At 48.1% G+C, this 18,658-nt stretch overlaps 1 protein-coding gene across 2 annotated transcripts in view; it reads left to right on the top strand.

Moving 5' to 3' along the window:
• Positions 1-18,658, top strand: part of LOC137320682 (growth hormone receptor-like) — a 221,288-nt gene that overhangs the window by 155,311 nt on the left and 47,319 nt on the right. For both annotated transcript variants that reach the window (XM_067982360.1, XM_067982361.1), the window contains 4 exons: positions 39-196; positions 4,412-4,590; positions 10,466-10,628; positions 11,809-11,938. In XM_067982360.1, the coding sequence (XP_067838461.1) occupies positions 39-196; positions 4,412-4,590; positions 10,466-10,628; positions 11,809-11,938 (630 nt within the window). The remainder of the gene's footprint in view (positions 1-38; positions 197-4,411; positions 4,591-10,465; positions 10,629-11,808; positions 11,939-18,658) is intronic.

Genomic DNA, 18,658 nt, shown 5'->3' with positions numbered 1-18,658 from the left:
TGTGTGGTAATTATTGAATGATTGCTATTTCTGTCTAGGAAAAATTCCAACTGGAGAGAATGTCCAATGTATGTCAGCGGAGAAAACACCTGCTATTTCAATCAGTCCTACACTTCGGAGAAGACTGAATACTGTCTGCACCTAAAATCTAACAACACCACACACGAGCCACGATGCTTTACACTCGATGATATTGGTAAATAAACGGCTGCTCATCGCGGTAGAGGACTGAAATTATCATTGCTTATTTGTAAGTGGTGGCTGAGTGGTGTGTCTTTCAGATACACTCTGCACCTTGTGAGAACCTCACTGTATCACAAGGATATTCATATCATGCAGTCAGGAGCCACTTGCTGCCCCCCTCCCACCGTACCCCCACCACACCCTACCCTCCCACCGTGCCCCCCCTCCGCCCCCTCCCACCGTACTCCCCACTCCCACCGTGCCCCCCCCCCTCCGCCGCCACCACCCCCCACCCCACCCCCGCACCCTCCTGGTCTCACCATATCACATAAAAACCTAAGAAATAGGAGTGGGAGTAGGCCATTCGGCCCCTCGAGCCTGCTCTGCCATTCAATCAGATCATGGCTGATCTTCAACCTCAACTCCACTTTCCCGCCCGATCCCCACATCCCTTGATTCCCCTCGAGTCCAAAAATCTATCCATCTCAGCCTTGAATATATTCAATGACTCAGCATCCACAGCCCTCTGGGTCAGAGAATTCCAAAGATTCACAATCCTCTGAGTGAAGAAATTCCTCCTCATCTCAGTCTTGAATGACCGACCCCTTATCCTGAGACTATGCCCCCTAGTTCTAGACTTTCCAGCCAGGAGAAACAATCTCTCAGCATCTACCCTGTCAAGCCCCCTCAGAATCTTATATGTTTCAATGAGATCACCTGTCATTTTACTGAACTCCAGAGAGTATAGGCCCATTCTACTCAATCTCTCCTCATAGGACAACCCTCTCATCCCAGGAATCAATCTAGTGAACCTTCATTGCTCCATCTCTATGGCAAGTATATCCTTCCTTAGGTAAGCAGACTAAAACTGTACACAGTACTTCAGGTGAGGTCCCACCAAAGCCCTGTGCAATTGCAGCAAGACTTACTTATTCTTATACTCCAATCCCCTTGCAGTAAAGGCTAACATTCCATTTGCTGTCCTAATTGCTTGCTGTACCTGCATGTTGACTTTCTCTTTCGTGTTAGAACACAGAGCAGCCATGATCTTATCAAATGGCGGAGCAGGCACGAGGGGCTGAATGGCCTACTCCTGTTCCTCTGTTCCTATGTGTACAAAGACACCCAAATCTCTCTGAACACCAACATTTAATAGCTTCTCACCATTTTAAAAAATATCCTGTTTTTCGATTCTTCCTAACAAAGTGAATAACCTCACATTTCCCCACATTATACTCCATCTGCCACCTTCTTGCCCACTCACTTAACCTGTCTGTATCCTTTTGCAGACTCTTTGTGTCCTCCTCACAGCTTACTTTCCCACCTCGCTTTGTATTGTCAGCAAACTTGGATACATTACACTCGGTCCTTTCATCTAAGTCATTAATATAGATTGTAAATAGCTGAGGCCCAAGCACTGATCCTTGTGGCACCCCACTAGTTACAGCCTGCCAACCTGAGAATGACCCGTTTATTCCTACTCTCTTTTTTCCACTGTTAACCAATCCTCTAACTATGCTAATGTATTATCCCCAATCACATGAGCCGTTATCTTGTGTGGCACCTTATCTAATGCCATTTGAAAATCCAAATATACGACATCCACTGGTTCCCCCTTATCTACATCCTCAACCAACTCTAATTGATCTGTCAAATATGATTTTCCTTTTGTAAAACCATGTTGACTCTGCCTAATCATATTATGATTTTCTCAGTGCCCCGTTACCGCTTCATTAATAATGGATTCCAGCACTTTCCCGACGACTGATGTCAGACTAACTGGCCTATAGTTTTCTCTCTCCCTCCTTTCTTGAATAGCGAGGTTACGTTTGCTACCTTCCAATCCTCTGGGAGTGATCTCGAGTCTAGAGAATTTTAGAAGATCACTTTCTCTGCAGCCACCTCTAACGTAGGCCATTAGGTCCAGGGGATTTGTCGGCTTTTAGTCCCATTAATTTCTCCAGTACTTTTTCTTTACCAATATTAATTACTTTAAGATCCTCACTCTCATTTACCCCTTGGTTCCCCGTTATTTTTGGTTTGCTTTTTGTGTCTTCTACTGTGAAGACAGACACAAAATGTTTGTTTAACGTCTCTGCCATTTCCTTATTCCCCCATTATAATTTCTCCTGTCTCAGCCTCTAAGGGACCAACGTTTACTTTTGCTACTCTTTTCCTTTTTACATATTTGTAGAAGATCTTATAAACTTTTTATACTTCTTGCTAGTTTACATTCATATTCTACTTTCTCCCTCTTTATCCATTTTTTGGTCGTCCTTTGCCGGTTTCTAAAACTCTCCCAATCCTCAGGCTCACTACTCTTCTTGACAATGTTACAAGCCTCGTCTTTTAATCTATTTCTATCCTTAACTTCTTTAGTTAGCCACGGATGGATCACTCTTCATGTGGAGTTTTTATTCCCCAATGGAATGTGTATTCATTGAGAATATTGAAATATTTCTTTAAATGTTCGCCATTGCTTATCTACTGTCATATCTTTTAATCTAATTTTCCAATCAACTGGAGCCAACTCGCCCCTCTTAGCTATGTAATTGGCTTTGTATAAGTTTAGGACTTAAGTATGTCACTCTTGAACTCAATGTGAAATGCTATCATATTATGATCACTCTTCCCCAGAGGATCCTTTACTATGAGATTACTAATTAACCCTTTCTCATTTCACAAGATAAGATCTAAAATAACCTGTTACCTGGTTGGTTCCACGATGTATTATTCTAGGAAACTGTCTCGAATGCATTCCATGAACTCGTCCTCCAAACTAAGTTCGCCAATTTGATTTGCCCAGTCTATATGAAGATTACTGCATTTCCTTTGTTACAAGCTCTTCTTATTTCTTGATTAATACTCTGTTCAACAGTATAACTATTGTTAGGGGACCTATAAACTGCTCCCACCAGTGTTTTCTGCCCCTTGTTATTTCTTATCTCCACCCAGACTGATTCTACTTCCTGACCTTCAAGCTAAGATCCTTTCTCACGACTGTCCTTATGTCATCCTTTATTATCAGGGCTACACCCCCTCCTTTAATTTAAACTTTTTACTATTTTTCCCTGATTTGACCCTTTTCACTGATGCACAATTGCCGTTAAACTCTCCATCCCTTCCTGACACACTCTGCTTATCTTTACCCAAATCACTACATTGTGCTTCGGCCTCTGCACACTCGTGGCGTCACATCGCCCCCGCGCGCTCCGGGCGTGGCGTCCCATCGCCTCCGCGCGCTCCGGGCGTGGCGTCCCATCGCCTCCGCGCGCTCCGGGCGTGGCGTCACATCGTCCCCGCGCGCTCCGGGCGTGGCGTCACATCGCCCCCGCGCGCTCCGGGCGTGGCGTCACATCGCCTCCGCGTGCTCCGGGTGTGGCGTCACATCGTCCCCGCGCGCTCCGGGCGTGGCGTCACATCGCCCCCGCGCGCTCCGGGCGTGGCGTCACATCGCCCCCGCGCGCTCCGGGCGTGGCGTCACATCGCCCCCGTGCGCTCCGGGTGTGGCGTCACATCGTCCCCGCGCGCTCCGGGCGTGGCGTCACATCGCCCCCGCGCGCTCCGGGCGTGGCCGCAGCTCCCATGCGCGCTCCGGGCGTGGCGTCACATCGCCCCTGCGCGCTCCGGGCGTGGCCGCAGCTCCCATGCGCACTCCGGGCGTGGCGTCACATCGCCCCCGCGCGCTCCAGGCGTGGCCGCAGCTCCCCCGGGCGTGGCGTCACATCGCCCCCGTGCGCTCCGGGCGTGGCGTCACATCGCCCCCGCGCGCTCCGGGCGTGGCCGCAGCTCCCCCGGGCGTGGCGTCACATCGCCCCCGTGCGCTCCGGGCGTGGCGTCACATCGCCCCCGTGCGCTCCGGGCGTGGCGTGTCATCGCCCCCGCGCGCTCCGGGCGTGGCCGCAGCTCCCCCGCGCGCTCCGGGCGTGGCGTCACATCGCCCCCGCGCGCTCCGGGCGTGGCGTCACATCGCCCCCGCGCGCTCCGGGCGTGGCGTCACATCGCCCCCGCGCGCTCCGGGCGTGGCGTCACATCGCCCCCGCGCGCTCCGGGCGTGGCCGCAGCTCCCCCGCGCGCTCCGGGCGCGGCCGCAGCTCCCCCACGCGCTCCAGGCGTGGCCGCAGCTCCCCCCTCCCCCCCCCGCGCGCTCCGGGCGTGGCGTCACATCGCCCCCGCGCGCTCCGGGCGTCACTGTACCAGATCTCTCTTTATCTTTTTTTCTTGTTAGTGAAACCAGATCCTCCAATCTCATTGAACTGGGCGCTCTTGAACATCAGCCAATCAGGATTGTTCATGGACATCCAGCTGTGGTGGGAGGACGGAGCCACTGCTGACATCAGCTCCGGATGGCTCCCACGCAAATATGAAATCCAGTATAAACCCAGGGAAGCTGAGCACTGGAATTCGGTATGTAGTCCGGGCACCAGTAGCAAAGACAACCATTCTCCTTGTGTGAGTTAGCAGATTTTTCACTTTAGACCTTGCTGCCATGATCTTTCTCAGTGCAGTGAAAACCCTTTCATGTGGAATTTTAGGTGCAAGAAAAAAACTATGGGAGTCCCTCGACGGGCTGTTGTTGAGTGCTCCTCCCTCGACGGGCTGTTGACGAGTGCTCCTCCCTCGACGGGCTGTTGTTGAGTGCTCCTCCCTCGACGGGCTGTTGTTGAGTGCTCCTCCCTCGACGGGCTGTTGTTGAGTGCTCCTCCCTCGACGGGCTGTTGTTGAGTGCTCCTCCCTCGACGGGCTGTTGTTGAGTGCTCCTCCCTCGACGGGCTGTTGTTGAGTGCTCCTCCCTCGACGGGCTGTTGTTGAGTGCTCCTCCCTCGATGGGCTGTTGACGAGTGCTCCTCCCTCGACAGGCTGTTGTTGAGTGCTCCTCCCTCGACGGGCTGTTGTTGAGTGCTCCTCCCTCGATGGGCAGTTGACGAGTGTTCCTCCCTCGATGGGCTGTTGTTGAGTGCTCCTCCCTCGACGGGCTGTTGACGAGTGCTCCTCCCTCGATGGGCAGTTGACGAGTGCTCCTCCCTCGACGGGCTGTTGTTGAGTGCTCCTCCCTCGACGGGCTGTTGACGAGTGCTCCTCCCTCGACAGGCTGTTGTTGAGTGCTCCTCCCTCGACGGGCTGTTGACGAGTGCTCCTCCCTCGACAGGCTGTTGACGAGTGCTCCTCCCTCGACAGGCTGTTGTTGAGTGCTCCTCCCTCGACAGGCTGTTGTTGAGTGCTCCTCCCTCGACGGGCTGTTGTTGAGTGCTCCTCCCTCGACGGGCTGTTGACGAGTGCTCCTCCCTCGATGGGCAGTTGTTGAGTGCTCCTCCCTCGACGGGCTGTTGACGAGTGCTCCTCCCTCGATGTAGGGCTGAGTCGTGCAGACCAGCTAGATCTCGGGATCATCCTGGGACTGCTCAGATTGTTAATCTCAGCCAGGACAGTGTGGGAGTGCTGCAATTGGCCTGGAGGATTGGACTTGGTCTGAAGTGCCTGTGGTTAAATTATCTGCTGACACTCAGTCACAGGTGAGGTATTAGTACCTGTGGAATTAGATCTATCTATTGCACGAGTTTGTTGGGATGGAAGGACGTTTTCTCCTATGTTTCTGAAATCAGTCCCCACGGTATGAATGAAAAACTGCAGATGCTGGAAACCTGAAGAAGGACCCTACCAGAAACATTAATCTGTCTTTGCTCTCCACAGATGCTGACTGACCTGCTGTGTCTTCAGGATATTGGTTTTGTTTCATCTTCTCTGCATGATGTATTAACGTTCATGAGTTAGTAAATGTTGAGACACTAAGAGCCCTGGAAAAAGCAGACAGCAGGGTTTGCAATGATCAGCGGGAAGAAACCCAGACTGTCTATTTGTTGTGGCTATGTTGAAGGTAGAGTTCATTGTGTAAACTGCACTCACTGCCACCTGAGCACCATCAGGGAGCAATCCCAGTGAGAGGCTCGTGTGTATCGAGTGGAATTTGAGGTAAACAGATAAGCAAATCCACCTCTCATTCAAGGGTCCATTCATCACAAGCAGACCGACTGGGGGCTCGTGCAGTCATGTGTTCAAACTGCAAGTCTCTGTCCAACTGCTGTTTTGAAATGAGTGTTGCTGGAGAATTCTTTACTGGGAAAGATCTTTTCTGTTCTATTTTCTGCCTTTTTCTTTCATCGCCTTCTGACACGGTGAGGCACTAGCAGTCCTCGAGGACCTGGCTTGAGTGACCATTCTGCATGTGGAAGCCTTGACGTTGATTGCCTTTGGGAATTGAGCTTGATCTTGTGCTTGTCCAACATCAACACTCACACTTTCCAGTCACTGGAATCCAATCTGTAGAGGGGGCTCTGGCTGATTATCCTCACCACCTGAGGGAAACTGAGGCCAATTGTAACTTCCTCACTGCGGTAAAGTACACACAGACCAGTCTGACTTGTGTGGCTCAGTAGCACGTCATGCAGTTGGAGGGTCTCTTGTTACAATATTTAAGGCACTTTCCTCTCCACTCATACATTTGCACAACGTGTGATTCTATTTTTTACTCAGACATTTGACTGGTTATCAGCATGTTAGCCAAGTTCAAAAATGCTGCAATCTTTGATGGTTAGATTTGTAATATTACAGTGTCACTCCCTAGGACCTGCGATAGTAATTTGTAATATTACAGTGTCACTCCCTGGGACCTGCGATAGTAATTTGTAATATTACAGTGTCACTCCCTGGGACCTGCGATAGTAATTTGTAATATTATAGTATCACTCCCTGGGACCTGGGATAGTAATTTGTACTATTACAGTATAACTCCCTGGGACCTGGGATAGTAATTTGTAATATTACAGAGTCACTCCCTGGGACCTGGGATAGTAATTTGTAATATTATAGTATCACTCCCTGGGACCTGGGATAGTAATTTGTAATATTATAGTGTCACTCCCTGGGACCTGCGATAGTAATTTGTACTATTACAGTATAACTCCCTGGGACCTGGGATAGTAATTTGTAATATTACAGAGTCACTCCCTGGGACCTGGGATAGTAATTTGTAATATTACAGTATAACTCCCTGGGACCTGGGATAGTAATTTGTAATATTATACTACCAGTCGCCTGGGACCTGGCATAGTCCTGGGATCTGGGACCTCGTCCTCACCAATCTACCTGTTGCAAATGCATCTGTCCATGACAGTATTGGTAGGAGTGACCACCGCACAGTCCTCGTGGAGACAAAGTCCCGTCTTCACACCGAGGACATGGTCCATCGTGCAGTGTGGCACTACCACCGTGCTAAATGGGATAGATTCAAAACAAATCTAGCAGCTCAAAACTGGGAATCCATGAGGTGCTGTGGGCCATCAGTAGCAGCAGAATTGTATTCCAGCACAATCTGTAACCTCATGGCCCGGCATATTCCTCACTCCACCATTACCAACAAGCCAGGGGATCAACCCTGGTTCAATGAGGAGTGTAGAAGAGCATGCCAGGAGCAGCACCAGGCGTCCCTAATAATGAGGTGCCAACCTGGTGAAGCTACAACTCAGGACTACATGCATGCTAAACACCAGAAGCAACATGCCATAGACAGAGCTAAGCGATTCCACAACCAACGGATCAGATCAAAGCTCTGCAGTCCTGCCACATCCAGTCGTGAATGGTGGTGGACAATTAAACAACTAACGGGAGGAGGAGGCTCCATGAACATCCCCATCCTCAATGATGACTGAGTCCAGCACGTGAGTGCAAAAGACAAGGCTGAAGCGTTTGCAACCATCTTCAGCCAGAAGTGCCGAGTGGATGATCCATCTCGGCCTCCTCCCGATATCCCCACCATCACAGAAGCCAGTCTTCAGCCAACTCGATTCATTCCACATGATATCAAGAAATGGCTGAGTGCACTGGATACAGCAAAGGCTATGGGCCCCGACAACATCCCAGCTGTAGTGCTGAAGGCTTGTGCTCCAGAACTAGCCGCGCCTCTAGCCAAACTGTTCCAGTACAGCTACAACACTGGCATCTACCCGACAATGTGGAAAATTGCCCAGGTATGTCCTGTCCACAAAAAGCAGGACAAATCCAATCCGGCCAATTACCGCCCCATCAGTCTACTCTCAATCATCAGCAAAGTGATGGAAGGTGTTGTCGACAGTGCTATCAAGCGGCACTTACTCACCAATAACCTGCTCACCGATGCCCAGTTTGGGTTCCGCCAGGACCACTCAGCTCCAGACCTCATTACAGCCTTGGTCTAAACATGGACAAAAGAGCTGAATTCCAGAGAGTGACTGCCCTGTTGGAGACCAATCATCTCAGCCCCAGGGCATTGCTGCAGGAGTTCCTCAGGGCAGTGTCCTAGGCCCAACCATCTTCAGCTGCTTCATCAATGACCTTCCCGCCATCATAAGGTCAGAAATGGGGATGTTCACTGATGATTGCACGGTGTCCAGTTCCATTTGCAACCCTTCAGATAATTATAGCAGTCCATGCCTGCATGCAGCAAGACCTGGACAACATCCAGGCTTGGGCTGATAAGTGGCAAGTAACATTCATGCCAGGACAAAGCAGCCCGCTTGATTGGCACCCCATCCACTACCTTAAACATTCACTCCCTTCACCACCGGCGCACTGTGGCTGCAGTGTGTACCATCCACAGGATGCACTGCAGCAATTCACCAAGGCTTCTTCGACAGCACCTCCCAAACCCGCGACCTCTACCACCTAGAAGGACAAGAGCAGCAGGTACATGGGAACAACACCACCTGCACGTTCCCCTCCAAGTCACACACCATCCCGACTTGGAAATATATCGCCTTTCCTTCATCGTTGCTGGGTCAAAATCCTGGAACTCCCTTCCTAACAGCACTGTGGGAGAACCGTCACCACACGGACTGCAGCGGTTCAAGAAGGCGGCTCACCACCACCTTCTCAAGGGCAATTAGGGATGGGCAATAAATGCCGGCCACATCCCATGAACGAATAAAAAAAATAGTATCTGGAACCTGGGATAGTAATTTGTAATATTATAGTATTAGCTGTCTGGGACCTGGGATAGCATTTGTAATATTATAGTATTAGCTGTCTGGGACCTGGGATAGCGTTTGTAATATTATAGTTTTAGCTGTCTGGGACCTGGGATAGCATTTGTAATATTATAGTTTTAGCTGTCTGGGACCTGGGATAGTGCTTGTAATATCAAAGGAACATAACTCTGGCCGGCCTCCCATTCTCCGTCCTGTGTAAACATCAATTCATTCAATCTCTTCTGCCCATGTGCTCGGTCTACACTGGCTCCCGCTCCCCCAGCGCCTCCATTTTAAAATTCTCCTGTTTAAATCCATTCATGGCCTTGCCCGCATCTTTCTCTGTAACCTCCTCCTGCCCTACAGCACCCCGCCCCTCCCCCCCCAACCCCCAAACTCTCCAGTCTTCTGACTTTGGCCTTTTGGTGATGTTCCTCCAGCTGTCTAGGACCGGTGCTCTGGAATTCCCTCCCTAAACCCTTCCCCCCCCCTCTCCTCCTCCTTCTCCTCCACTTCTTCGACCAAGCTTTTGGTCACCCTTGCTAATGATTCCGTCCTTGGCGAGGTGACTGTTTTTGTCTGACAACGCTTCTGTGAAGATGCCTTGGGATGTTTTTCAATGGCGCTGTATTAATGCAAGTTATCTGTAGAATGTGACTGGTTCTGGATGAATAGTATAGATTCTAATGCTTCAGAAAGAAAAACTGCAAATGTTGGAATACACAGCAGGGGTCGGTCAGCATCTGAAATGAGAAAACACAGATCAGTTCAGTCAAGGAGTTGTTTAGTTTGAGATCCTGCAAAAGAACCAATTATAATGCCAGCTTTCATTTTATTATAGGCGGGGGGAGGTCAGAAGAAATTTCAGGGTATTACGTCTTTGAGTTTTACTCGTGTCCCCAGGAGATTAAATAAGTTGAGAAGACGTATTGGAAATTGTACCTGGTCTGTTGGAAGGAGTGGGCGTGATGGGCCAAATGACACTTTCTCATTTCATATTTGCTTATGTACACTGGAGGCCTGACCATTAACAACTGCATCAGCAGCGACCAATGAAAATGGCCAGGCCAGTGTGTAAGGTATGCATGATGGACATTTAAAACATTTACATTTTGCTTTTCTGTCAATAAAACATAATGAGTGAATGTGGGGGTTGGTTCTGGAAATCTAATGCGAACTTGGTTTCTAATTCCTGCCCTTGCTGCCTCTTTGTTTCATCCCCTTCTCTGCAACGAAATGGTGACTGTGAGTGTGCCCTTTGCTGAATTCCCCTGTCTTCACAGATTGAAACTTTGCCGAGCCAGCATCCACCGCAGCCACTCTACGGCTTTGCGACGGGCAAGGACTACGTGGTCCGACTGCGATGCAGATATCCCAACGTCGGCAATTTCAGTGAATTCAGCAACGTTTTAAAAGTCTTCCTTCCAACATCACAATCAATAGAAGGTGAGTTGAGTAATAAAAAGCATGATAATTAATAACGTGAGAGACCACACAAAGTATTGTTAGGGTTTATTTCAGAGACTCTCCTTAAACAGTATGTTAAAAGTGAGTGAGTTAGACAGTCACTAACTGACTACTCTCCATTGCCTTTGCTGGTTTAGGTAATCAATAGCTGAGTCATCGATCAAGAAGGTCCCAAGGTTGTGCTGAGTTAGCTGATTTCATCTGGTGCAGTGTTAGGGGCACTACAGTTGATGTTAATATCACTGGGTTAGGGTGGGGGAGATGAGCCAGGGGTCCCACTACTGTTAACATGATCTACTGACCCCTGATGGTATGTCACTGTCAGGTGAGGACGGGATTGGACTTTCCGGTGTTGCCCCCATGGTTGAATAGTCTGCTGACACTTTCTGTCAAGGTTAGCACAGGAAGGATGATCAATTTCGTAAAGTACCAGAGGGCGATTTGTGCCTGTGGAATCATAGCACAGAAAGGAGTCAACGCCTTCAACAAAGGAGGAAGGGCAGTGAAAGATATTGGAGGAGAAAATACAATCAGGAACCATGTGAAGGGACGGGAAGCTGTAGGTTTGTATTCTGAATGGAATCCAGGGTGTTTCTAGGTGGTTATTTCTTCAGCATCTCCCTGCACCATGCACCCTCCCTGCCCGAGAGCAGGCAACCTGTTCCCAGACCTCTGACCTGAAAGAGGCTTCTAGGAGGTCTACAAAAGAGCAACCAAGTGCGGCAACTCTTCCTTCCATTCCCCTGCTTCCCTTCTCTGTGCCAAGGCCTATGGTTGAAGAATGAGGCATCCATGGGCGGCTGGCCACTGTCGAACCACAGCGTGGCTCAGTTACTTTGGGAGAAAAGGAGAGATTGACCTGGGTGGGAAAGAGTCGCCATGAACAGATCAATATGAATTCTGTATTGAGGGTTCAAGTATTGGCATTGCCAGATTACTGATCCCTCCATCATAAAACAGATTGTGTAATGGCAGAGTGTGCTTCAAGGAGTGAAAGAGGTGCAGGATTTCAGTAATGTTCTGTTAGTCTTTTGTGTCACAAACAATTGTGCACTGTGTGCAAGGTCTTAGAAAACAGACTGAGTGCATTCCTGGAACATGGTTAGAGTGTTTTTCAATGTGTTGCACTATCCCCAGTATATCCCTCCTTCCCCTACAGTTCCTTTGGAAGGGCCCAGGATCACAGAATGCCGCTCACCAGAACAGGAGACCTTCACGTGCAGGTGGAGTGTCGGAAACTACCACAACCTGACAGAACGAAGGCAGCTGAGATTCTTTTATACAAAGGGGTACGGTTTGGTGATTATTGCATTTTATGGTATTCATTTTTCCGTACTAGTGATTTGTCTGTGTTCAGGAGAATTATCTGATTTGGCTAAGTATTAGGACCCTCAACATATGTATGTAAGGAGTCTTACAACACCAGGTTATAGTCCAACAGATGTTGTCCACAACATTCAAAGATTTGTGTGCGAGAACTTCCAAGTCTCTCTGTTTCTGCACCCCGTACAAAGTTGTACCATTTAGTTTATATTGCCTCTCCACACTCTTCCAGAATGTATCACTTCACACTTCTCTGTGTTAAATTCCATCTGTCATGTGCCTGCCCATTTCACCAGTCTGTCTGTGTCCCCCTGAAGTCTGTTGCTATCCTCCATAGAACAATAGAAAAGATACAGCACAGAAGGGGGCTATTCGGCCCATCGTGTCCGTGCTGTCTCGAAAAACAACCAGGTGCCCATTCTAATCCCACCTTCCAGCACCCGGTCTGTAGCCCTGCAGCTTACAGCACTTTAGGTGCAGGTCCAGGTACTTTTTAAAAGAGTTGAGGGTCCCTGCCTCTACCAACAATTCGGGCAGCAAATTCCATACACCCACCACCCTCTGGGTAAAAAAGTTTTTCTCATGTCCCCTCTAATCCTTCCACCAATCAGCTTAAATCTATGTCCTCTAGTTCTTGAACTCTCCACTAGGGGAAACAGGTACTTCCTGTCTACTCTATCTGGGCCCCTCATAATTTTGTACACCTCAATCAAGTCTCCCCTCAGCCTCCTCTGCTCCAAGGAAAACAACCCCAGCCTATCCAATCTCTCCTCGTAGCTGCAATTTTCAAGCCCTGGCAACATTCTTGTAAATCTTCTCTGCACTCTCTCCACAGCAATTACATCCTTCCTGTAATGTGGTGACCAGAACTGCGCACAATACTCCAGCTGTGGCCTTACCAGCGTTTTATGCAGTTCCATCATTACATCCCTGCTTTTGTATTCTATACCTCAGCTAATAACGGAGAGCATTCCGTATGCCTTCTTCACAACCTTATCTACCTGTACTGCCACCTTCAGGGACCTGTGCACATGCACTCCAAGGTCTCTCACTTCCTCTACCCCTCTCAATATATTCCCATTTACTGCGTATTCCCTTTTACTGTTTGCCCTCCCTAAGTGCATTACCTCACACTTCTCCGGGTTGAACTCCATTTGCCACTTTTCCACCCACTCCACCAACCCATTGATATCATCTTGGAGTCTACAGCTATCCTCTTCACTATCAACTACACGGTTCATTTTTGTGTCATCTGCAAATTTGCCAATCATGCCCCCTACATTCAAGTCCAAATCATTAATATATAGCACAAACAGCAAGGGACCCAACACTGAGCCCTGTGGCACACCACTGGAAACAGATTTCCATTCGCAAAGACATCCATTGACTTTTACCCTTTGTTTCCTGTTACTGAGCCAATTTTGGATCCAATTCGTCACATTTCCCTGTATCCCATGGGCTTTTACCTTTCTGACCAGTCTGCCATGTGGGACCTTGTCAAATGCCTTACTAAAATCCATGTAGACAACATCCACTGCACTACCCTCATCAATCCTCCAAGTCACTTCCTCAAAGAATTTAATTAGATTTGTAAGGCATGACCTTCCCTGACTATCCCTGATTAAACCATGCCTTTCCAAGTGACAGTTTATCCTATCTCTCAGTATTGATTCTAATAGTTTGCCCACCACCGAGGTAAGACTGACCGGCCTATAATTGTTCGGCCTTTCCCTCGTACCCTTTTTAAACAATGGTACTACGTTTGCAGTCTTCCAATCCTCCGGTACCTCCCCTGTATCTAGTGAGGATTGGAAAATGATCCTCAGAGCATCCGCTATTTCCTCCCTGGCTTCCTTCAATAGCCTGGGAAACAATCCATCCGGCCCTGGTGACTTATCAACTTTCAAGGATTCCAGTCCCTCTAGTACTTCCTCTCTCGTTATGTTTACCTTATCCAATATTTCACACCTCTCCTCTTTAACTACTATGTCCAGATCATCCCTTTCCTTTGTGAATACGGAGACAAAATATTCATTTAAAACCCTACCCACATCCTCTGCTTCTACACACAAGTTACCCTTATCATCCCTGATAGGTCCCACCTTTTCCTTAGCTGTCCTCTTGTTCCTAATGCACTGATAAAACATCTTTGGGTTTTCTTTAATCTTACTAGCTTATATTTTTTCATGCCCTCTCTTTGCTTTCCTTATTTCCTTTTTTACATCATCCCTGTACTTTCTATACTCCTCTAGGCTTTCTGCAGTATTTAGTTTTCTATGACAGTCATAAGCTTTCTTTTTCTGCTTTATCTTGCCCCGTATACTTCTAGACAACCAGGGGGCTCTAAATTTGGCAGCGCCACCCTTTTTCTTTGAGGGGAAGTGTCTGCATTGTACCCATAGAATTTCACTTTTTAGTGCCTCCTGGGATCCAAGTAAGCTTTCATGCTATGTGCAGAACTTAAGCACAAGGGGTCATATTTACAAATTCAGGACAACAAAAGAAAATAGTCAATGCAGGAAGAACTGTTTTACTAAAAGTGTGGTTAAATATTTGGAACAGATTACTGGCTCTGGTGGAACAAGAAACATTAATGGGTTTCAAGAAGGAACTGGGCAGGTTTTTGTCAACAAATGGGATTCAGGATTACTAGAAATGCACTAAGGAAACACTGTGGATAGTGAAAATCTGGAAAACTCTTTTCCCCTCCCCCCCTCCCCAATACGGCATGAGGATTCTGGGCCAATTGAAATTTTCAACGCTGAGATTGACAGGTTTTCGTTAGTTAACAATATCAAGGAACATGGAGAAAAAGACGGATAAAGTTGAGTTGAGCAACAGATCAGCCATTATCTAATAGAATGGCAGAACGGGCTTGAGGGGCTGAATGGCCCACTCCTGTTCCTATAGGTGGACTAGGGGCACTAAAGATATGCTTGAAACTGTTGCTATGTTACTCGCCCTGTCAGCCTTGGCTCAGTGATAACACTCTCCCCTCTGAGTCAGAAGTTTGTGGGTTCAAGCCCCACTTCAGAGACTTCAGCACAAGATCTAGGCTGATGTTCTAATGCAATACTGAAAGAGTGCTGCACTGTCAGGGGTGCCGTCTTTCGGATGAGATGTTAAACTGAGGCCCCTTCTGACCCCTCAGGCGGACATAAAAGATCCTATGGTACTTTTCGAAGAAGAGCAGGGGAGGTTTCCCTGGTGTCCCATATTTAGCCCTTAGCCAACATCACTAAGACAAATTATCCGGTCATTATCACATTGCTGTTTGTGGGATCTTGCTGTGCGCACATTAGCTGTGTGTTTCCTACATTACAACAGGGACTACACTTCAAAAAGTACTTCATTGGTTGTAAAGTGCTTTGGAGCGTCCTGAGCACGTGAAAGGCGCTATAGAAATGCAAATCTTTTTTTTCTTCCAACTACAAAATTGACTGGAAATTTTCTGTGCACATGGCTGCACATGAGAAAGACCAACATAGAGAGAGAGAGAAAAAAGACGGATTCACTGCAAGAAAATATTTTGCTAACCAGTTGCAACAGTAAGTTCTCATAGAGAATCATAGAAAATTTACAGCACAGAAGGAGGCCATTCGGCCCATCGTGTCCGCGCCAGCTGAGAAACGAGCCACCCAACCTAATCTCACTTTCCCGCATTTGGTCCATTGCCCTGCAGGTCACGGCTCTTCAGGTGCACATCCAGGTATTTTTTAAATGAGTTGAGGGTTTCTCCCTCTCCCACCCTCTCAGGCAGTGAGTTCCAGACCCCCACAATCCTCTGGGTCAAAATGTTTTTCCTCATTTCCTCTAATCCTTCTACCAATCACTTTAAATCTATGCCCCCTGGTTATTGGCCCCTCCGCTAAGGGAAATAGGTCCTTCCTATCCACTCTATCTCAGCCCCTCATAATTTTGTACACCTCAATTAAATCTCCCCTCAGTCTCCTCTGTTCCAAGGAAAACAACCCAGCCTATCCATTCTTTCCTCATAGCTAAAATTCTCCAGTCCTGGCAACATCCTCGTAAATCTCCTCTGTACCCTCTCTAGTGCAATCACATCTTTCCTGTAATGTGGTGACCAGAACTGTGTGCAGTACTCAAACTGTGGCCTAACTAGTGTTTTATACAGTTCCAGCATAACCTCCCTGCTTTCATATTCTGTGCCTTGGCTAATAAAGCAAAGCATTCCATATGCCTTCTTAACCACCTTATCTACCTGTCCTGCTACCTTCAGGGATCTGTGGACATGCACTCCAAGCTCCCTCACTTCCTCTACACCTCTCAGTATCCTCCCACTTATTGTGCACTCCCTTGCCTTGTTTGCTCTCCCCAAATGCATCACCTCACACTTCTCTGGATTGAACTCCATTTGCCACTTTTCTGCCCATCTGACCAGTCCATTGATATCTTCCTGCAGTCTTCAGCTTTCCTCCTCACTATCAGCCACAAGGTCTATCTTTGTGTCATCCGCACATTTCTTAATCATGGCCCCTATGTTTAAGTCCAAATCGTTAATGTATACAATGTATAATGTAATCTTTTATAGTTTCTTTCTCAAGTGTAAAATAGAGCAGCTGAACCAAATCGGATCAGTTGATAATACCTTGGGGTCACATTGCTTCATTTCCCTACTGGCTCCCACATTGAGCATCTGTTCCTCAGATGACAGTTTGTCTCATCTGGTCAACAACAACAACAACAACAACAACACCTTCATCCACTGCCTCCTTTCTGTTTTTAAAAATTCAAATCCTTGGCCACGAGAACGATCTGTGTCACGTGGAGCACGATTTTAGCACGGCGGTGGGAACTCAACGGGCGGATAAATAATCGCGTGGGAAACCCGGAAATAATTTTAGCACAAACAAAAACACAAAGTGCTGGAAAAGTTCAGCAAGTGAGGCAGCATCTGTGGAGAAAGAAACAGAGTTAATGGTTTCAAGTCGAAGACCCTTCGTCAGAACTGGAAGAAGTTAAAAGAGTTAATGTTTTCCAGTTCTGACGCAAGGTCATCGACCTGGACCATTAACTCTGTTTCTTTCTCCACAGACACTGCCTCACTTGCTGAACCTTTCCAGCATTTTCTGTTCTTATTTAAGATTTCCAGCATCCACAGGATTTTGCTTTTGAATAATTTTAGCGCGTTGGATTGAGTAATCGCAACTCGATTGAAAGCACTTAATTTTATTTCCGGCTTTTGCGTCTCCAAGCCGCGCAGCAGGCGTAACACGGACCCCCAGACCATGATGTGAACTCCACTAGTTAAAGGGCCAATGCAAAAATGGATTTTGAAGGAGAAAGGAAGAAACATTGAGACGGAAGGGCATCGAGTAAGGGCAGCACCCAGGTTCACCAATGTGTCCCTTGAGGTTCTACTGGCTGCTGTGCGAAGCAGGAGGGAGGTGCTGGACCCAGCTAATAGGAGCAAGAAACTTGCTCTGTCACCAAGAAGGCGTGGCAGAGGAGGTGAGCAGCAGGAGCACGGTGCCCAGGTCTTGGCTACAGTGCAGGAAGTGTTTTAACGGCCTAACCAGGTCAGGAAAAGTGAGTACATTTTCTGATTCACCCACATCCTGTCTTGTTCAACACCCCCCTCCCCCGTCACGGTGTGTTGCCATGCCCACTCCATCACATCACTCCTCACACCCACTTAAGTTTCAGCATCAACCATCCTTCACTTTCTATGCACTTCCTCAACTGCCCATTTATTCACCCACCACTGCCACTCACCCTGATGCAATGTGATGAATCTGTCTGATAGTCACCCTCTGATGCATCTCTTTCATGGTCAGCCTCACCCCAAAGCAATTCATTCATAGGGTGAATAGGTCACATTCAGCCACTCACAGGTCTGGTGTTTGTCCCCTTGTCGGAGAAGAGAGCGCAAAACGCAAGGGAGAGGACCAGAACTGGAGGTGGTCCCCCACATAGTGGAACTGACAGATGTGGAGGAGGAGGAGGCAATGGAGATAGGTCGGACTCTTCCATTCCTTTCCATTGGAAATAGGAGAGACTGGCAACCCACAGATGGCCAGTGACAGAACTTTAACATCTTTCACATGCACGATGAATTGATTTGATCAACGATTGAACTGTTCCAGACCTCAGTACGGTCATTGGAAAGATTGTCACTTTTCCAGTGTCAGTTTGTCTTGTCTCTCGGCGCCTTCCCGCCTTCAAGAAGAATCTGCCGAAATGGAAGAAAGTGATTCCTCAGAGGATCTCATTTCTTCTGAGGATGCAGCGTCACATGACTTACAGCCACGCACCCCCGCAGATCCTGGCACTTCGGTGGTTCCTGTTGGACAGATAGTTGGGTTTTCACCACTCACAAGTGAGCACGAGCAGGCACTGGTGACAGGGGCAGCTGTGGAGAGTCCGTGTCGGGAGGTGCACTCCTCTCCAAGCTCTGCTCAGCTGGACACAGATGTTGAACCCCAGCGGGGGGCCATCGTTGAGAAGGAGATTGATTGAGGTACAGCTGCACCTTTGCGAGGTACTGGCAAACATGCCACGCACACATTCTATAATAGCAGAGAGGATGGAGGAGCCCAACTCCATCACTAGTGGATTGTTGGTGCAGGTAAATAGAAGAATGTCTGCGATGGAGAGAGTAGCAGCCTCCAATGAGCTTCAAGCACGGATCTCAAATGAGTCCACGCAGGCCACGACAATGGCCA

This window comes from Heptranchias perlo, chromosome 4 (assembly GCF_035084215.1).
Source record: "Heptranchias perlo isolate sHepPer1 chromosome 4, sHepPer1.hap1, whole genome shotgun sequence".
NCBI classification, from domain to species: Eukaryota; Metazoa; Chordata; class Chondrichthyes; order Hexanchiformes; family Hexanchidae; genus Heptranchias; species Heptranchias perlo.
This window is presented reverse-complemented; position numbering and strand designations above follow the sequence as displayed.